This window comes from Rhinopithecus bieti, unplaced genomic scaffold (genome assembly GCF_001698545.2).
Source record: "Rhinopithecus bieti isolate Rb0 unplaced genomic scaffold, ASM169854v2 scaffold_9981, whole genome shotgun sequence".
Taxonomy (NCBI): domain Eukaryota; kingdom Metazoa; phylum Chordata; class Mammalia; order Primates; family Cercopithecidae; genus Rhinopithecus; species Rhinopithecus bieti.
In genome coordinates, this window is record NW_016806838.1 from 4,103,167 (window position 1) to 4,119,501 (window position 16,335).

A 16,335-nucleotide genomic window follows, 5' to 3' on the forward strand; every position below is an offset into this window, starting at 1 on the left:
ATGATCTTGGCTCACTGCAAGCTCCGCCTCCCAGGTTCACACCATTCTCCTGCCTCAGGCTCCCGAGTAGCTGGTACTAAAGGCGCCTGCCACCACGTCCGGCTAATTTTTCGTATTTTCAGTAGAGACGGGGTTTCACGGTGTTGGTCAGGATGGTCTTGATCTCCTGACCTCGTGATCCGCCTGCCTCCCAAAGTGCTGGGATTACAGGTGTGAGCCACCACGCCTGGCCATTAAGCTTTGATTCTTTGATTAAGGTGATGTTCACCAGATCAATCTAGCTTTTGATACTTTTTATTTTTTTGAGACGGAGTCTTGTCGCCGAGGGTAGAGTGCAGTGGCGCAAACTCAGCTCACTGTAACCTCCGCCTCCTCCAAAAGCGACCGTGCCCGGCCACTTTTGATAATTTAAAAACCTGACTTTCCCAGCAGATTTAAAACCCTGACTTTCTGAGCAGTCAGAGCAGCTGTAGCACATCTGACCTGCCTTCACCTTCTGTCCTCTCTGGGACCACCAAGAATTGAAGGATGGCAGGATGTGTGAAGAGAGTGGTGAGGCTCTGGCTGGGTGCAGTGGCTCACATCTGTAATCCCAGCACTTTGGAAGGCCGAGGCGGGTGGATCACTTGAGGTCAGGAGTTCGAGACCAGCCTAGCCAACATGGCGAAACGCTGTCTCTACTAAAAATACAAAAATTAGCTGGGCTTGGTGGCATACACCTGTACCCCCAACTACTAGGGAGGCTGAGGCACTAGGGACCCTGAGGATTGCTTGAACCCAGGAGGAGGAGGTTGCAGTGCGCTGAGATCTCGCCGCTGCACTCCGGCCTGGGCGACAGACCGTGAGACTCCGTGTAAAACAACACAACACAATACAAAACAAAACAAAATAATAATAACTAAAGGAGTGGTGGCGGTGTCACTCCTGAAGCCCCTGGGAACAACTCTGCAGTTAGGCTTTGTCCCGTGCTGCGGAGCCTAGGATGGGGATTGTCCTCCGCCATGCGTTGTATCGGAATCCTTGCATGTGCTCCCGTGGTTGTGCATGAAAATGGGTATGTGCGCTGTGCCTATGCATGTATGGGTCTTTTTGCCCGCAGCGGCGCGTCCGCAGGCATATTCTGTCCTATGCTAGCCTTCAAGTTTTGGCGCGTCCGTCCCTTCTTTGGCGGGTACATTGGGCACTCTGGTTTGGCTAAATCGTGGACGCTTCTAAAGCGTTTCTGCAGGGCGCTGATCAGAGTTCTCAAGTGCTCCCCCAGTTCTGGGCCGGCTTGGTACGGTCTACAGCCTACCTTTCCTTTCTCGGTCCCCCCGTGGTGGTTGCATCCATTCCGCCCGGAAGTCCTCGCTTCCCAGAACTGCCGTCCCCCCGTGGTGGTTGCATCCATTCCGCCCGGAAGTCCTCGCATCCTGGAACTGCAGGCGGGTCAGGCTTCGCGACCTGACATGGAGCGTCCTCGCAGTCCCCGCTCCTCGGCCCCGGCCCCGGCTTCGGTTACCCTGGCGCAGCTCCTGCAGCTGGTCCAGCAGGGCGGGGAGCTCCCGGGTCTGGAGAGACGCCACATCACGGCGATACACGGCGAACCCACAGCGTCCCGGCTCCCGCGGAGGCCCAAGCCCTGGGAGGCCGCGGCACTGGCTGAGTCCCTTCCTCCTCCGAGCCTCAGGATAGGAACGGCCCCGGCGGAGCCTGGCTTGGCTGAGGCAGCGACTGCACCTTCATGACATACAGCGGGCTCCTGAGGTTCCAGGTCCTTTGCGGCGGCGATCTGGAAGGCGTGGCTACAGGACCCCGCATGCCATTCAGTTACTCATCTTTAATGCTTTGGTCCTGACCTGTCTCAACTGGACTTGCTCCTGCAGCCCCTATGGGGGTTTTGCATTTGCATTTCTGGACCATGATACAGTTAAGAAAAATCCTGTTTCAGTCCTTATATGTAATAAAATATGTAATAAAAGGTTTTGTGACGTAACTTGGCCCCAGAATGATTTTGAAGATACGTTAAAGGAAAGCCCAAAGCATTTAAAAAAGCCAACCAAGAAAGACTAAAATCTTGGCTCTTGGAATCAGCTGGATCAGGCAAGGGACTAGAGACTTAGAGCATTGGAAAGGCTCCCACAGCCACCCTGAAATCAGTCTTTTTATGTTAAACAGGCCACCTGGCTCAGTGCACCTACTTAGTCAACACTAGATTTTACTTTCTCTACAAAAGCTAGAACATACCTAGTATGTGCTGACATGAGCATACCCTAACCCACAGATGATGTAACAGGTCTACCTTTTCTCAGAAATAAGGATTGTCTCCCAACTTGTTCAACGAATTAGTTATGTCATGGTACATATATAGAAGTGCACAATTTTTGTAACATCTTTTATTTGTATACAATTATAAATTACAAACTTATCAGAATTTTTTAAAATTCATTTTTAGTCAACTTACTCCCTTTTATTTACCAGCAGTTTGCTCTGACAGAGTAAATTACAAACTATTGTTTTGCTTAATCCTTTTAGTCATCATGTCAGGCACACAGGTTGGAGGGTATTAGCTCCCATTTTATGGACAGAGTGGAATCACTGTACCCATATTTAGTGTAAGACAGAGCTGGGATATAAGCCTTGGGCTTCCATAGTCACAACTGCTTTTCTCCATAACTTTGTAATACATCATTTTAAAGTAATCTGATTGCACAATGTTTTACAGTATAAGAGTAACATCTATAGCATCTCTTCTTGGCAGGTTACCTCTGGAGAGAACCAACCTAGTTACCTCATACGCTGGTACTTTTTTTTTCTGAGACAGAGTTTTGCTTTTGTTGCCTAGGCTAGAGTGCAATGGCCTGATCTCAGCTCACTGCAACCTCCGCCTCCCTGGGTGCAAACAGTTTTCCTGCCTCAGCCTCCCAAGTAGCTGGGATTACAAGCACGTGCCACCACACCCGGCTAATTTTGTATTTTTAGTAGAGACAGAGTTTCTCCATGTTGGTCAGGCTGGTCTCAAATTCCTGATCTCGGGTGATCCGCCTGCCTCATCCTCCCAAAATGCTGGGATTATAAGCGTGAGCCAACACGCCCAGCCTAAACTGGCATGTTTTAAGGCAGTTACACCTCTAACTTGATTTCCCAGCTATGCTTGAGGGTCCCAGGAGCCAAAATTGCAGCCAAATTGATCTGAAAGGACCAGGGAACAGAATGGTCAAGCATGTTTCCAAGTTTAACCTAGGCCTGGCACATCCTTGCCAACTGCTCAGATGGCAAGTGAGGGGCAACTAAGTGAGGGGAGTAGCAGGAAGACCCATTTGGGGTGGGCACTAATGAAAAACACAATCAGTATCAGATCCACTGTTTGCAGGATTAAAATCCCCAGATGCCCAGTTACTGGTCTACTATCTACTACGTCACCACCAGCAGTACAAAAGGCAATACTTCTGAAGACTAGAATACACAAGGAAAAAATTAAGCTGCCTGCCTGTCTGGGGCCTATCGAGCCAAACAGTGCTAATTTCATCCATGCCAAACAAAATTGTTCATTCCTTCCTGATTTGGGTTTGAAGAAAGCGTGCTGATCATCAGAGAAACCAGGTAATTCTATCCTGAAGCCCAGGGGAAGAAATGGTGGGGATTTCTGAGTTAGAGATGGTGCAGGGGCAACACTATGCCACCATGAAGGGAAAAATCTATCTTGGTAAACTTTGTTCTTCCATAGGACATGGAACCAGAGTAGCAAGATCAGGGCCCGCATGACCGATCCCGATTAAGAGCAGGACTTCCTCGCATAAAGTACACAAGGGCTGGGCGCGGTTGCTCACGCCTGTAATCCCAGCACTTTGGGAGGCCCAGGCTTGTGGATCACTTGAGGTCAGGAGACTAGCCTGGTCAACTGGTGCAACTGTCTCCCTCTCTACTAAAAATACAAAAATTAGCTGGGCATGGTGGTACACGCATATAATCCCAGCTGATCGAGGGGCTAAGGCAGAATCACTTGAACCCAGGAGGTGGAGGCTGCAACGAGCCAAGATCACGCCACTGCACTCCAGCCTGGGCAACAGAGTGAGACTGTCTCAAAACAGAAAAACAAAACTAATAAGGTGCACAGGTATCTGAGAAGGGTCTAAACACCCTAGAACTGCAAGCAAAATTTTGAGTGTATACATGTTTTCCTGGCGAAGAGGTCCTCATTCTCAAATCCTGAGCTTTTAGGAAAAAGTACTAAGCCAGTTTCAGGTTAGGATACAAAAGCCACCAGATACACGTAGAGCCAGTCAAGTCTGAGAGCTCTCAAAGCCATCACTGAAAAGTTGGAACATAGACTCACACCAGACAAGTGAACATTTATTTGTATGCCTTTCTTCCTATGTGTATTTCAAGTGTTTTTCAAAACAAGGCCCTAGGACTCTCCAGATTCAATTATGTCCTTGGGCTTGGTCAACTGCTGCAGAAGTCTTAGGGAGCCTTGTACAAATGCTAGAATGACTCATTTACCAACATTAAACCCTAAGATAGATGCAACAAAGCAGGACTCCTTCCTCCACGGAATGTGCTGATTTCAGACGATGCAGTACTCAATGTAGAAAACACTGGAATTTTTCTTTGGAACTGGAGTGTGATGAGAGATGCTTGCCATGAACATAAGCTATTGTCTTTTCTTTTCTTTGCGACGGAGTTTCGCTTGTTGCCCAGGCTAGAGTGCAAGGGCGTGATCTCGGCTCACTGCAACCTCCGCCTGGCAAGTCTCCTGCCTCAGCCTCCCGAGTAGCTGAGATTACAGGCACATGCCACTATGCCCGGCTAATTTTTGTATTTTTACTAGAGACAGCATTTCTCCATGTTGGTCAGGCTGGTCTTGAACCCTCAACCTCAGGTGATCCGCCTGCCTCAGCCTCCCAAAGTGTTGGGATTACAGGCGTGAGCCATCACGCCCGGCCAGCTACTGTCTTTTCTTTGATCCTTCCTTTCCAGTTTTTGAAGATAAAGCAGGAAATAATCTTCTCTGAAGATACTTGATAAAAATTCCCAAAACAATCAAACACATGCTTCCACTTCATTGATAAAAATTTACTGCAGTTTGACACCTAAGAGCAATAACATTAGCAATAAAAAGTAATTTCAGAGTTAAGATTTCTTCAGCAAAATAGATGATTCACATCTTCAAGTCCTTTTTGAAATCAGTTATTAATATTGGTCTTTCCCCGTTTCCATCTAAATGACCACAGCAGTACAGTTTTGTTTTGTTTTTTTGAGACAGAGTCTCGCTCTGTCGCCCAGGCTGGAGTGCACTGGCGTGATCCTGGCTCACTGCAATCTCTGCCTCCTAGGTTCAAGTGATTCTCCTGCCTCAGCCTCCCGGGTAGCTGGGACTACAGGCATGCGCCACCACACCCACCTAATTTTTGTATTTTTAGTAGAGACAGGGTTTCACCATGTTGGCCAGGATGGTCTCAATCTCCTGACCTCATGGTCTGCCTGCCTTGGCCTTCCGAAGTGCTGGGATTACAAGCATGAGCCACCGCGCCCGGCCAGCAATAGTTTTTAGTTACTAGACATCTTCTAAGCCTATAACTTAGGCTATGCATAGCCCCATGTCCTAATCAGGCATTGACTGATCCCAGCAGGTCTCCATCTATTTGTACCAGCCTCCTTTTTCCTCCCAATCTCAAGGTTACTCTTAAATACTACTAAACGCAAAAAGAACTTGTAAAGTGGCAAGGTATGGCCCATCAAAAGTCAACCCAAGGGCAATTTTCAGCCCTACCTCACCTGGGTCTAGTTCAGCTGGCGGATAAGCTGATTGATGCGTTCACCCCGATAGCCAGGTGTGCCCATCTCCTTGAGGAAGCCCACTCTATTTTGGTAGCATGTCGGGCCACTGAGAGGTGGAAAGGGCGCAAGAACCATGAGATCTCCTGGAAATGCTTCCCTGGGAAGGCAATTTCATGAATGAGGTCTTCCAAGCAAATGACGCCAAACTTCCCTAAGAAACACAAAAGCACAGATTCCTTTATCAACATGTATCCAGCATATACTAAGCTGGGCACTCTGGCAGACTCTTGGGACCCCAAGAATACAACCTGAATCTCACATCAAAGCTTCAAAGACCCTGGCTTTCTGCCCCAGATGACCCTAAGCTGTAGCACTCACCCAGGTGCTCCTCAATCACTGTGTTGTCTGTCAGAGGGATGGTCTTATTCTTGACCTTGGCTTGTCCACGTTTCAAAATGAGTTCTCGGACAGACTTCAGATTTGGAAATCTACGTGGGAAAATAAAGCACGGTTTTCACCAGCACCTGGTACGCTACATACCAGTCCTGCAGCCTGGCTGAGGAGAGGTTGGAGAGATTTTCCCACAAACCCACTTCTCCCAACGAGCAAGTGTTCTGCAATCACATTCCAGCTGAAATGCTTGGAAATATTCCTAATAAAGAACCGAAGTGACCCCACTCACATAATCAGAAATTTAAATTTATGGATGTAAATGTTCACCAGGGAAAATATCGCCAACAAAAACAAAACAGAAACAATGTCCTAGCTTAGCTTAGGGGCTAGGACTCTGGCCTTAGGTGACCTTCTAACTCAAGATAGTGCAAAAGTTGGAAATGAAATCCAAGTTTTTGTTGGGTTTCAATGTTTAAGGAATACTACTATTTTTTTTTTTGAGACGGAGTCTTGCTCAGTCGCCCAGGCTGGAGGGCAGTAGTGCAATCTCGGTTCACTAAGCTCCACCTCCTGGGTTCACACCATTCTCCTGCCTCAGACTCCTGAGTAGCTGGGACTATAGGCGCCCGCCACCATGCCCGGCTAATTTTTTTTGTATTTTTAGTAGAGACAGGGTTTCACCATGTTAGCCAGGATGGTCTCAATCTCCTGACCTCGTGATCCACTGCACCCGGCCTTTTTTTTTGAGAGGGAGTTTTGCTCTGTCGCCGTGCTGGATGGCAGTGGCGCAATCTCTCTCAGCTCATTGCAACCTCCGCCTCCTGGATTCAAGCGTTTCTCCTGCCTCAGTCTCCCGAGTAGCTGGGACTACAGGCACACACCACCAGGCCTGGCTAATTTTTTTTTGTATTTATTAGTAGAGACAGGGGTTTCACCATGTTGGCCAGGATGGTCTCAATCTCCTGACCTTGTGATCCACCCACCTCGGCCTCCCAAAGTGCTGGGATTACGGGCATGAGCCACCATGGCCGGCCAGGAATACTACTCTTACACAAGCACTGCCTTTAGCTCTGCTTTAAGACTTCCAAGAACTGATCTCTTCTTGACCCAGCCTTAGCCTACGATGGCACCAGCCCTACTATGGTACTCTTCAGACCCCTCCCTACCCCGTGTCTCATGGTTGTTACAGCTACCCACTGATTTCAGGCTGGCTGTGGTCACAGCAAAATGTCCCTTCTATAGCAACATGAGCCCTGGAGAGCAATACCCGGTGCAGCCTGACACACTCAAATAGAAATCTAATGTGAATTCACATGGAAACCTCACTCACCCCCAGGTCACATAAGGTTCCACTATACGCAGCATTTTTAGGTTCTGGGGGGTGACTTTTACAAAGACACCACTAAAAATTTTCTTTAGGCGAAGTCTTGCAATGGTTCTCTGCACCAGTAAACTCACGCCATCAATCCTGAAATGAACAGCAACAGAAGTCAGACAGACTCCCTCCAGTTTATGTCAGTCCAGCAAGCACAACATGTGAGGTCACTACACTGGGTAATCTGGAGTAAGACACAGAGACTATGCCTTAAAGAGCTCAGTTTAGTGGGAGGCAGTTATGAAAACCGATCCTTTCATGATGTGGAGCAACGCCTGGAATGCTATGGAAACACAGAGACAGTCCCTGAACTTGTGTGTGTTTCAGCGGTTGAGGGAGTGGTGGTATGCAGGTCTACGCATGTCCAGCTAAGGAAGCTGGATATGCTTTTATGGGCAGTAAAAGCTACTGAAGATTTTAAGTAGAAGAGACAAGACCAGATTTCTTTCTGACAATCACCAAGGGCAGAGTATGGGATAGATCACAGGATGACACTAGAGGCAAGGAAATCCAGGAGGAAGGTTAATTCAATAGTTTAGGAAAAATATGAGCAGTGGTAGAAGGCTACAAAGGACAGAGCTCATAAAAATATGCAAAAGTCACAGGTTTCTGGTTTGGGTGATTGGGTAGGGGAAAAGCAAGAAGTAGAGTTGCACATGAGGTGGGCAGGGGGTTGTGCAAGTTCCACTAACTGAGGAAAAATGTCTCCCCTTCACTGAATATGCTTCATCCACTCAGCCTTGTTTCAGTTCCTAGAATGGTGCCTTGCTTTCCCCACCTCAGGACTTCAGCACATATGCCTGGAAAGTCTCCCAACACCGGTGAACGCCTTTCACATCTTTCAGGTCTCAGGTAGAAGTTCCTGCTTTAGAGAGGGTGTCCTCAACCCCCTCTCCCTAGTGAGCACTTTACCCTCACAGCACTTGAAGTCTATCTGTCTAAGGTCTTCCAAATATTGCAGACTAAATTGTGCTCAACCCTGACATCCCAGCATGACTTGGCTGAGTGGCTTGGGGCTTATTATCTCCCTAGAAAGGGGTCTAAAGCTTAAGCAACGGTTTGCCCTAGCCTCATGCAATTAGAAAGACACCAGTTCCTTACCTTTCGATGCGTACAACAAAGGCCAAGGAATGTTTGTCTGGCAATTCCAAGGCATGAGGTTTCACTTCTAGTCGTCTGAGACGCACCTTGTCACGTTTCTGCCGCCAGGAATCATGTAGGAATGATTCTAGTCGCTTAAACCTGAGCCCTTTTCCTTTCCTCTGCTACAGAGAAGACAGACCATCATTATCATCTTGTGCTTCCATACATTTTTACTTTTAGAACAGTAATTCATGAGTGACAACTGATAGAGCTTATTTCCCCGTGTTCTACAATGCAAAGCAAAGCAATATTCTCTATTTTCATATAAGAGAAAAATGAGAAACCAAAGTAAAGGTGGAGTTAAGTAAACTTGGGAATTACTGGGAAAAATAATTAACAAACAAAAAATTAGTTTGCGTGATATTAATCAATGTTTACTAACAAGCTTCCTTAAACTCAACGCCAGCATTTGCCTGCAGGTGTTAAATATTTGCTAAAGGAAGACATAAACCATATACACTTGGTGCTCTGCATCTGTGATTCAACCAACCCCAGATGGAAAATACTTCTGAGGATCACATACACAGTGGCTCACCTATAGTCCCAGCTACTCAGGAGGCTGAGGCAGGAGGTTCTCTTGAACCCAGGAATTCAAGGCTGCAATGAGCTATGATCCTGCCACTGCACTTAGTCTGGGTAACAGAATACCTCACTCCTTTTTTTTTTTTTTTTTTTTTTGAGATGGAGTCTCGCTCTGTCACCCAGGCTGGAGTGCAGTGATGCGATCTAGGCTCACTGCAACCTCTGCCTCCTGGGTTCAAGCAATTTTCCTGCCTTAGCCTCCCAGGTAGCTGGGATTACAGGTATGCGCCACCACACTTGGCTAATTTTTATATTTTTAGTAGAGATAGGGTCACCTTGTTGGCCAGGTTGGTCTTGAACTCCTGACTTTAGGTGATCCACCTGCTTCAGTCTCTCAAAGTGCTGGGATAACAAGCGTGACCCACCATACTCGGCCAAAGACCCCACTTTTTTTTTTTTTTTTTTTTTTGAGACAGGATCTCGCTGTGTCACCCAGGCTGGAGTGCAGTGGCACAATCTCGGCTCACTGCAACCTCCGCCTCCCGTGTTCAAGCGATTCTTCTGCCTCGCTTTCTGAGTAGCTAGGAGGATTACAGGCACATGCCACAGTGTTTTGTATTTGTACAATGTCTAATGTTTTGTATTTGTACCATGTCTAATTTGTACAATGTCTAATGTTTTGTATTTGTAGTAGAGATGGGGTTTCACCATGTTGGCCAGGCTGGTCTCGAACTCCTGACCTCAAGTAATCCGCCTGCCTCGGCCTCCCAAAGTATTGGGATTACAGGCGTGAGCCACTGCGCCCCGCTGACCTCTTAAATAAAAAAGAAAAAAAATTCAGGGGAAAAAATGAAAATAACAGTAAAAGTAATACAAATTTTTAAAATACATTATGTACACTGTATTAGCTATCAGTAACCCAGTCCAGGTAGGGTGGCTCAGGTCTGTAATCCCAGCACTTTGAGAGGCCGGTGGGTGGATTACTTGAGGCCAGGAGTTTGAGACCAGCATGACCAACATGCTAAAACACCTCTACTAAAAATACAAAAATTAGCTGGTGGCCGTGTGGGGTGGCTGATGCCAGTAATCGCAGCACTTTGGGAGGCCGAGGTGGGTAGATCACTTGAGTCCATGAGTTCCAGATCAGCCTGGTCAACATGGTGAAACCTCGTCTCTACTAAAAATACAAAAATTAGCAGGGCATGGTGGCACATCCTTGTAATCCCAGCTACTTGGGAGGTTGAGGCAGGAGAATCGCTTGAACCCGGGAGGCGGAGGTTGTGGTAAGCCGAGATCACATCATTGCACTCCAGCCTGGGAGACAGAGTGAGACTCTGTCTCAAAAACAAAACAAAATTAAATTAAATTAAAAAAAAAATTAGCTGAGTGTGGTGGCTAATTTACCTAAAATTAGTCGCATGCCTGTAATCCTAGCTACTTGGTTGACTGAGGCAGGAGAATTGCTTGAGCCCAGTAGGCAGAGGTTGCAGTGAGTCGAGACTGTGTCACTGCACTCCAGAACACAGTGAGACTCTTGCCTCAAAAAAAAAAAAAAAAAAGCTATTAAGTAATCCAGAGAGAATTTAAATTACATAGGCGGAAGGAGTAGGAAGGAGTACAGATTACATGCAAATACTACAACCATTTTATATAAGGGACTTCAGCAGTCTCAGATTTAGGCATCTGTGGGAGTCCTGGAACCAACCCCCTAAGGACACTGAGAGACAACTATACCTGGTTTGTCAAACTGCTGCGGGGAGCTTGTAAATACCAAATGTAGTCCAACACATGCTGGATAAAACTCACCTAATACAAATTCTAATTACTTTATCTTGGTTCCCCACCATTACCTCCTTCTTTGCCAAAAGTGCCTGCTTTGCCTGGGTGGCTTTGAGGGCTTGATAAGCCTTCCTCTTTTTCAGCAGATTTTCTGGAACCAAAGGGATTTTTCTTTGCCTGATAGAGAAAATTGAGATCAGAGATAATATTTAGAAAACGAACACTTGGCTGGGCGCGGTGGCTCAAGCCCCAGCGGGTGCTCAAACCCCAGCATTCTGGGAGGCCGAGGTGGGGGGAGGGGATCACCTGAGGTCAGGAGTTCGAGACCAGCCTGACCAACATGGTGAAACCCCCGTTTCTACCAAAAATAAAAAATCAGCTTGGCGAGGTGGCGCACGCCTGTAATCTCAGCTACTCCGGAGGCTGAAGCAGAATCGTTTGAACCCGGGAGGCGGAGGTTGCAGTGAGCCGAGATCGCGACAGTGGCACTCCAGCCTGGGCGACACAGCAAGACTCCGTCTCAAAACAACAACAACAAAGAAAACGAACATTCAACGGATTTCCAAACCAAGTCAATATCCTGGGCTGCAGGGAATATTACTGTTTTTAAGTGTCTGAAGAAAGGTTCCCCTGAAACCTGCGGTTTCTGACTCCAGGCCTCAAAATGTACCCCTAATATTCACTCATCCCCAATGCCTCGAAAAGTAATGAACTCTTTAGCCTCTGCGTTCCTGTAAGTTAACAGGCTTTTCACTGCCACAGCTCTTCATAGGCAGTAGCAGCGACGAAGCTAGTAAAATCCCATGGGGTTGGAGTGGGTGCAGACCTATCTGCAGGGTTAATACTTGTCAGGCTGAGTGAATTCAACTGTGGCACTCCAGCCCGCTGCCTGAAGTCAATCCTCGCCTCTCTACATAACCCGAAATTGACCGCGGTCCCCTCCCTCCTCCGCCACAGCGCTACGGCTCCTCATCCCCACCCTTTGTAAACTGTGGCCTTTTCTATTCCTAGAGCCCACAAGAATCCGCCACCGAGGCATAAACACCGTGGATGGCACTAGATACTCAACACCCAACTCCAGATATTCAAAGCCCCACTCACTCTTGCTCCGCCATCTTTCTAGTGGTGCAGCTACTGATCATGCGCAACCCCAACACATGGGGAAGACAGCACTCGCTCTGTTTCCTTGACCATAGAGATGTCTGTTCTAACTCACGCTGGAGGACCCAGCCAGTCAGCGTTCACTTAGCGGCAGTGAGCCGCTGAGGTCCTGCTAACCCCGATTCCTGCCAAAAGTTGCAGCGCTTCCAGGGTTTTTAGAGCCTGTATCATTTTCAAAACCCAGCCCTTTTCTTGTAAGTTACAGTTTCATCACAAGCTGCTTCGCTGTGGACAATAAAGTACTTCCCACAATGCACCTATGGCGTCCGCTCTAGCAAAGGCGCCGCACTTCCGGCGCGGCTCTGCTGCGTCTCTGAGGAGGAAGACAGACAAATTGCGCGAAACCTTTTCGCTTTGTGGAAAAATTTGGAGGCTATGGCTTTGGCTGTCACATGTAGGTGGAAGTGTTTGTTGAGGACTTGGAGTGGTAAAACAGGTAGCTGCGGTTCCGTCTGCTTGGCTCCGTCGATGGATCCTTGAACACGTTATTTAACCCCTCTATACTGCGGCTTCATTACCCATAAAATGGGTATACAGTAATAATAGGTCTACCTAATGGCGTTACGAGGATTACAGGAGATTATATAAACGTAAAGCGTAAAGCGTTTAGCAGTGTCTGTCAGCACTATGTTTGTTACTATTACTGCTGGACCGAAAACTACAACTTGCTTCCTTGCCATCTAAAACCGTTATACAGACCGGGCGCGGTGGCTCACGCCTATAATCCCAGCACTTTAGGAGGCCGAGGCGGGAGGATCACCTTAGGTCAGGAGTTCGAGACCAGCCTGGGCAACATAGCGACAGAGCAAGACTCCGTCTCAAAAAAAAAAAAAAAGGAATGAAAATAAAACCCTTATACAGCTCTCATCACCTGGAATATGCGTTCTTCCCTCCCGGTCTATATAAAACCCTGAAAAAGTAGGCCGGAGCTGGTGGCTTTCACCTGTAATCCCAGCACTTTGGGAGGCCGAAGCAGGTGGATCACTTGAGGTCAGGAGTTGGAGACCAGCCTGGCCAAAAACCCCGTCTCTACTAAAAATACAAAAAATTAGCTGGGCGTGGTGGCTCGCGCCTGAAGTCCCGGGAGGCGGAGGCTGCATGAGCCCAGTTTGTGCCACTGCACTCCAGCCTGGGCGACAGAGCGAGAGTGTCTCAAAAAAATAAAAAAGAATTTTTTAAAATTAAAATCCTGAAAAACAACACAAGTCTTATCTCTGCAAACCTCCAGAGCGGCGCTTCTCAAGCATTAATAGTGAATAGGAGTCATCTGAAGATTTTACTAAAATACAGATTTTATTCAGGAAGCCGGGGGGGGAGTTTATTTTTTGCATTTTTTTTTTTTTTTTTTTTTTTTTTGAGATGGAGTCTTGCTGTGTCACCCAACCTGGAGTGCAGTGGCGCGATCTCGGCTCTCTGCAAGCTCTGCCTCCCGGGTTCACGCCATTCTCTTGCCTCAGCCTCCTGAGCAGCTGGGACTACAGGCGCCCACCACCATACTTGGCTAATTTTTTGAATTTTTCGTAGAGACGGGGTTTCACCGTGTTAGCCAGGATGGTCTCGATCTTCTGACCTTGTGATCCGCCCGCCTCGGCCTCTCAAAGTGCTGGGATTACAGGCGTGAGCAACCGCGCCCGGCCAATATTCTGCATTTTTAACAGGCTTCAGAATGACGCTGGTGCCACTGGTCTATGGGCTGACTAGTAAGACTCTAGAGTAGTGTCTGATTTCCTTCAGGACATTATTGTCTTTTTGTTTTGTTTTGTTTTGTTTTGTTTTGTTTTGTTTTGTTTTGTTTTGTTTTGTTTTTGAGACAGAGTCTCGCTCTGCCGCCCAGGCTGGAGTGCTGTGGCCAGATCTCAGCTCACTGCAAGCTCCGCCTCTCGGGTTCACGCCATTCTCCTGCCTCAGCCTCCCGAGTAGCTGGGGCTACAGGCGCCCGCCACCTCGCCCGGCTAATTTTTTTGTGTTTTTTAGTAGAGACGGGGTTTCACCGTGTTAGCCAGGATGGTCTCGATCTCCTGACCTCGTGATCCGCTCGTCTCGGCCTCCCAAAGTGCTGGGATTACAGGCTTGAGCCACCGCGCCCGGCCTATTGTCTTTTTAATATTTCTTCCACACGATACTAGGAGGGCGGGAACCATGACTGCTTGCTCTTCACTGATCCTAAGGGTCTAGCAACAATTTCTCGATTTTGTCACTATTGATACTGATATTGGTGGCAGCTAAAGGCCTCGTGTTGCCATGTAACTAGTCCAACCGGAAAGACTGCCGTGGGCACAGGTCACTTTCTGATGAGTAAGTGTCAGGACAACCCAGTATTCAGGGTCACACACTGAAAGAGGGAGGCTCATTCTCTTTCAGCACCTCACCGTGTGTCTTTGTAAAGAGGCAAAATACAAGGGTCATCAAAGTGTAAGACATTCACTAAATAGTAAACAAAAAAGTAAAAAGTTAAATGTTTTGTGATTTTTCCTGTCTATGGATAAAAGGTAGAGTCTGTGGTATCAATAATATTAAAGGGAGGAGGAATTTTAGGGTTAACAATACTCCAGCTGGGCCCCGATGGCTCACACCTGTAATCCCAGCACTTTGGGAGGCTGAGGCAGGCAGATCACTTGAGCTCAGGAGTTCAAGACCAGCCTCGGCAACATGACAAAACCCTGTCTCTACTAAAAATACAAAAATTAGCCGGGCATGGTGGCACACGCCTGTAGTCCCAGCTACTTGGGAGGCTGAGACACGATAATTGCTTGAACCTGGGAAGCAGAGGTTGCAGTGAGCCGAGATTATGCCACTGTACTCCAGCCTGGGCAACAGAGCGAGACTCTGTCTCAAAACAACCCCAAAAAAACCAGTACTGCAAGGCTGAATGGGATTGAGGCCAGGATTCAGGAAATGGTTTTCTACTGCCAGCAGATGGTGCTAGGAGAATAGTTATTCTCAGCACCAGCGCCATTCCTCCACCAGACAGACACAGGGAAAAAGAAAAGAGCCCCACACTTAAACAATTATTCACTAACTGAATATGTGTTTACTGAGCATTGAGCATGTGTCCTAGATCTTTTTTTCAAAGTGAGGTTACTGAGGTCGGGTGTGGTGGCTCATGCCTGTAATCCTAGCACTTTGAGAGGCTGAGGCAGGCAGATCACCTGAGGTCAGAAGTTCAAAACCAGCCTGGCCATCATGGTGACACCCCATCTCTACTAAAAATACAAAAATTAGCTGGGTGTGATGGCGCATACCTGTAATCCCAGCTACTTGGGAGGCTGAGGCATGAGAATTGCTGCACTGCAGCCTGGGTGACAGAGTGAGACCCTGTCTCAAAAAAAAAAAAAAAAAAATTCCAATCCTCTTGTGAACTTACCTCTTCTTCATCATGTACAGTTGGGTGGCTGTTGGGAGGATATCAAATCCGAACGTTTCCCTCTAATACTTAAACTAAAGGAGTCTTTTGGAAGATCTTTTCAATTCTTTTAATCACCCCATTGGGAGTGGGTATGAGATGCTAAATTTCGCTGTGATTTTGAATTTTGAGCAGAGTGATGATGGAACAAAGTATGAGATTTGAGACAAGACTTTTTTTTTTTTTTTGAGACAAAGTCTTGCTCTGTCGCCCAGGCTGGAGTGCAATGGTACAATCTTGGCTCACTGCAACCTCTGCCTCCCGGGTTCAAGCAATTATCGTGCCTCAGCCTCCCAAGTAGCTGGGACTACAGGCATGTGCCACCACACCTGGCTAATTTTTGTATTTTTAGTAAAGACGGGTTTCACCATATTGGCCAGACTGGTCTTGAACTCCTGACCTCAAGTGATCTGGCCTCCCAAAGTGCTGGGATTACAGGTATGAGCCACTGCACCCAGTTGGGGGCAAAACTTAAGGATTTCCACCTAAGAAGAGCTCCTAGAGTTTCTTTGTCTCTATTCTTCTCAAGCCTGGTGGGTTCTTCAATTTTTTCTTTAATTCTTATCCTCCTTACAAAATCCCTTTATGTTGGTTAACTGGAATAATTTTCTGTTGTTTACAACCAAATAATCCTGACTGTAATACTCCCAAACATTTGGGATACAGAATAGGGTGTAAAAAATGTTCCCAGATTGTTTTTGTTTTTTGTGTGTGTTTTTTTTTTTTTTTTTTTTTTTTTTTTTTTTTTTTTTTTTTTTTTATTTTTTTTTTTTTTTTTTTTTTTTTTTTTTTTTGTTTT

At 47.0% G+C, this 16,335-nt stretch overlaps 2 protein-coding genes across 2 annotated transcripts; one reads left to right on the forward strand and one right to left on the reverse strand.

Moving 5' to 3' along the window:
- Positions 1–779: 779 nt before the first annotated feature.
- PEX39 (peroxisomal biogenesis factor 39) lies at positions 780–4,067 on the forward strand. The gene has a single exon (XM_017878217.1). It carries the CDS (start codon positions 1,002–1,004, stop codon positions 1,725–1,727), a length of 726 nt encoding a protein of 241 aa, XP_017733706.1. The 5' UTR covers positions 780–1,001; the 3' UTR covers positions 1,728–4,067.
- On the reverse strand, positions 2,361–12,744 carry RPL7L1 (ribosomal protein L7 like 1). The gene is made up of 7 exons (XM_017878215.1): positions 12,074–12,744; positions 11,044–11,149; positions 8,630–8,793; positions 7,484–7,621; positions 6,139–6,248; positions 5,758–5,971; positions 2,361–5,072 (listed from the first exon to the last, which is right to left on the reverse strand). The coding sequence occupies exons 1-6, from the start codon at positions 12,112–12,114 to the stop codon at positions 5,769–5,771; spliced, it is 762 nt and encodes a 253-aa protein (XP_017733704.1). The 5' UTR covers positions 12,115–12,744; the 3' UTR covers positions 2,361–5,072; positions 5,758–5,768.
- Between the last annotated feature and the right edge of the window lie 3,591 nt (positions 12,745–16,335).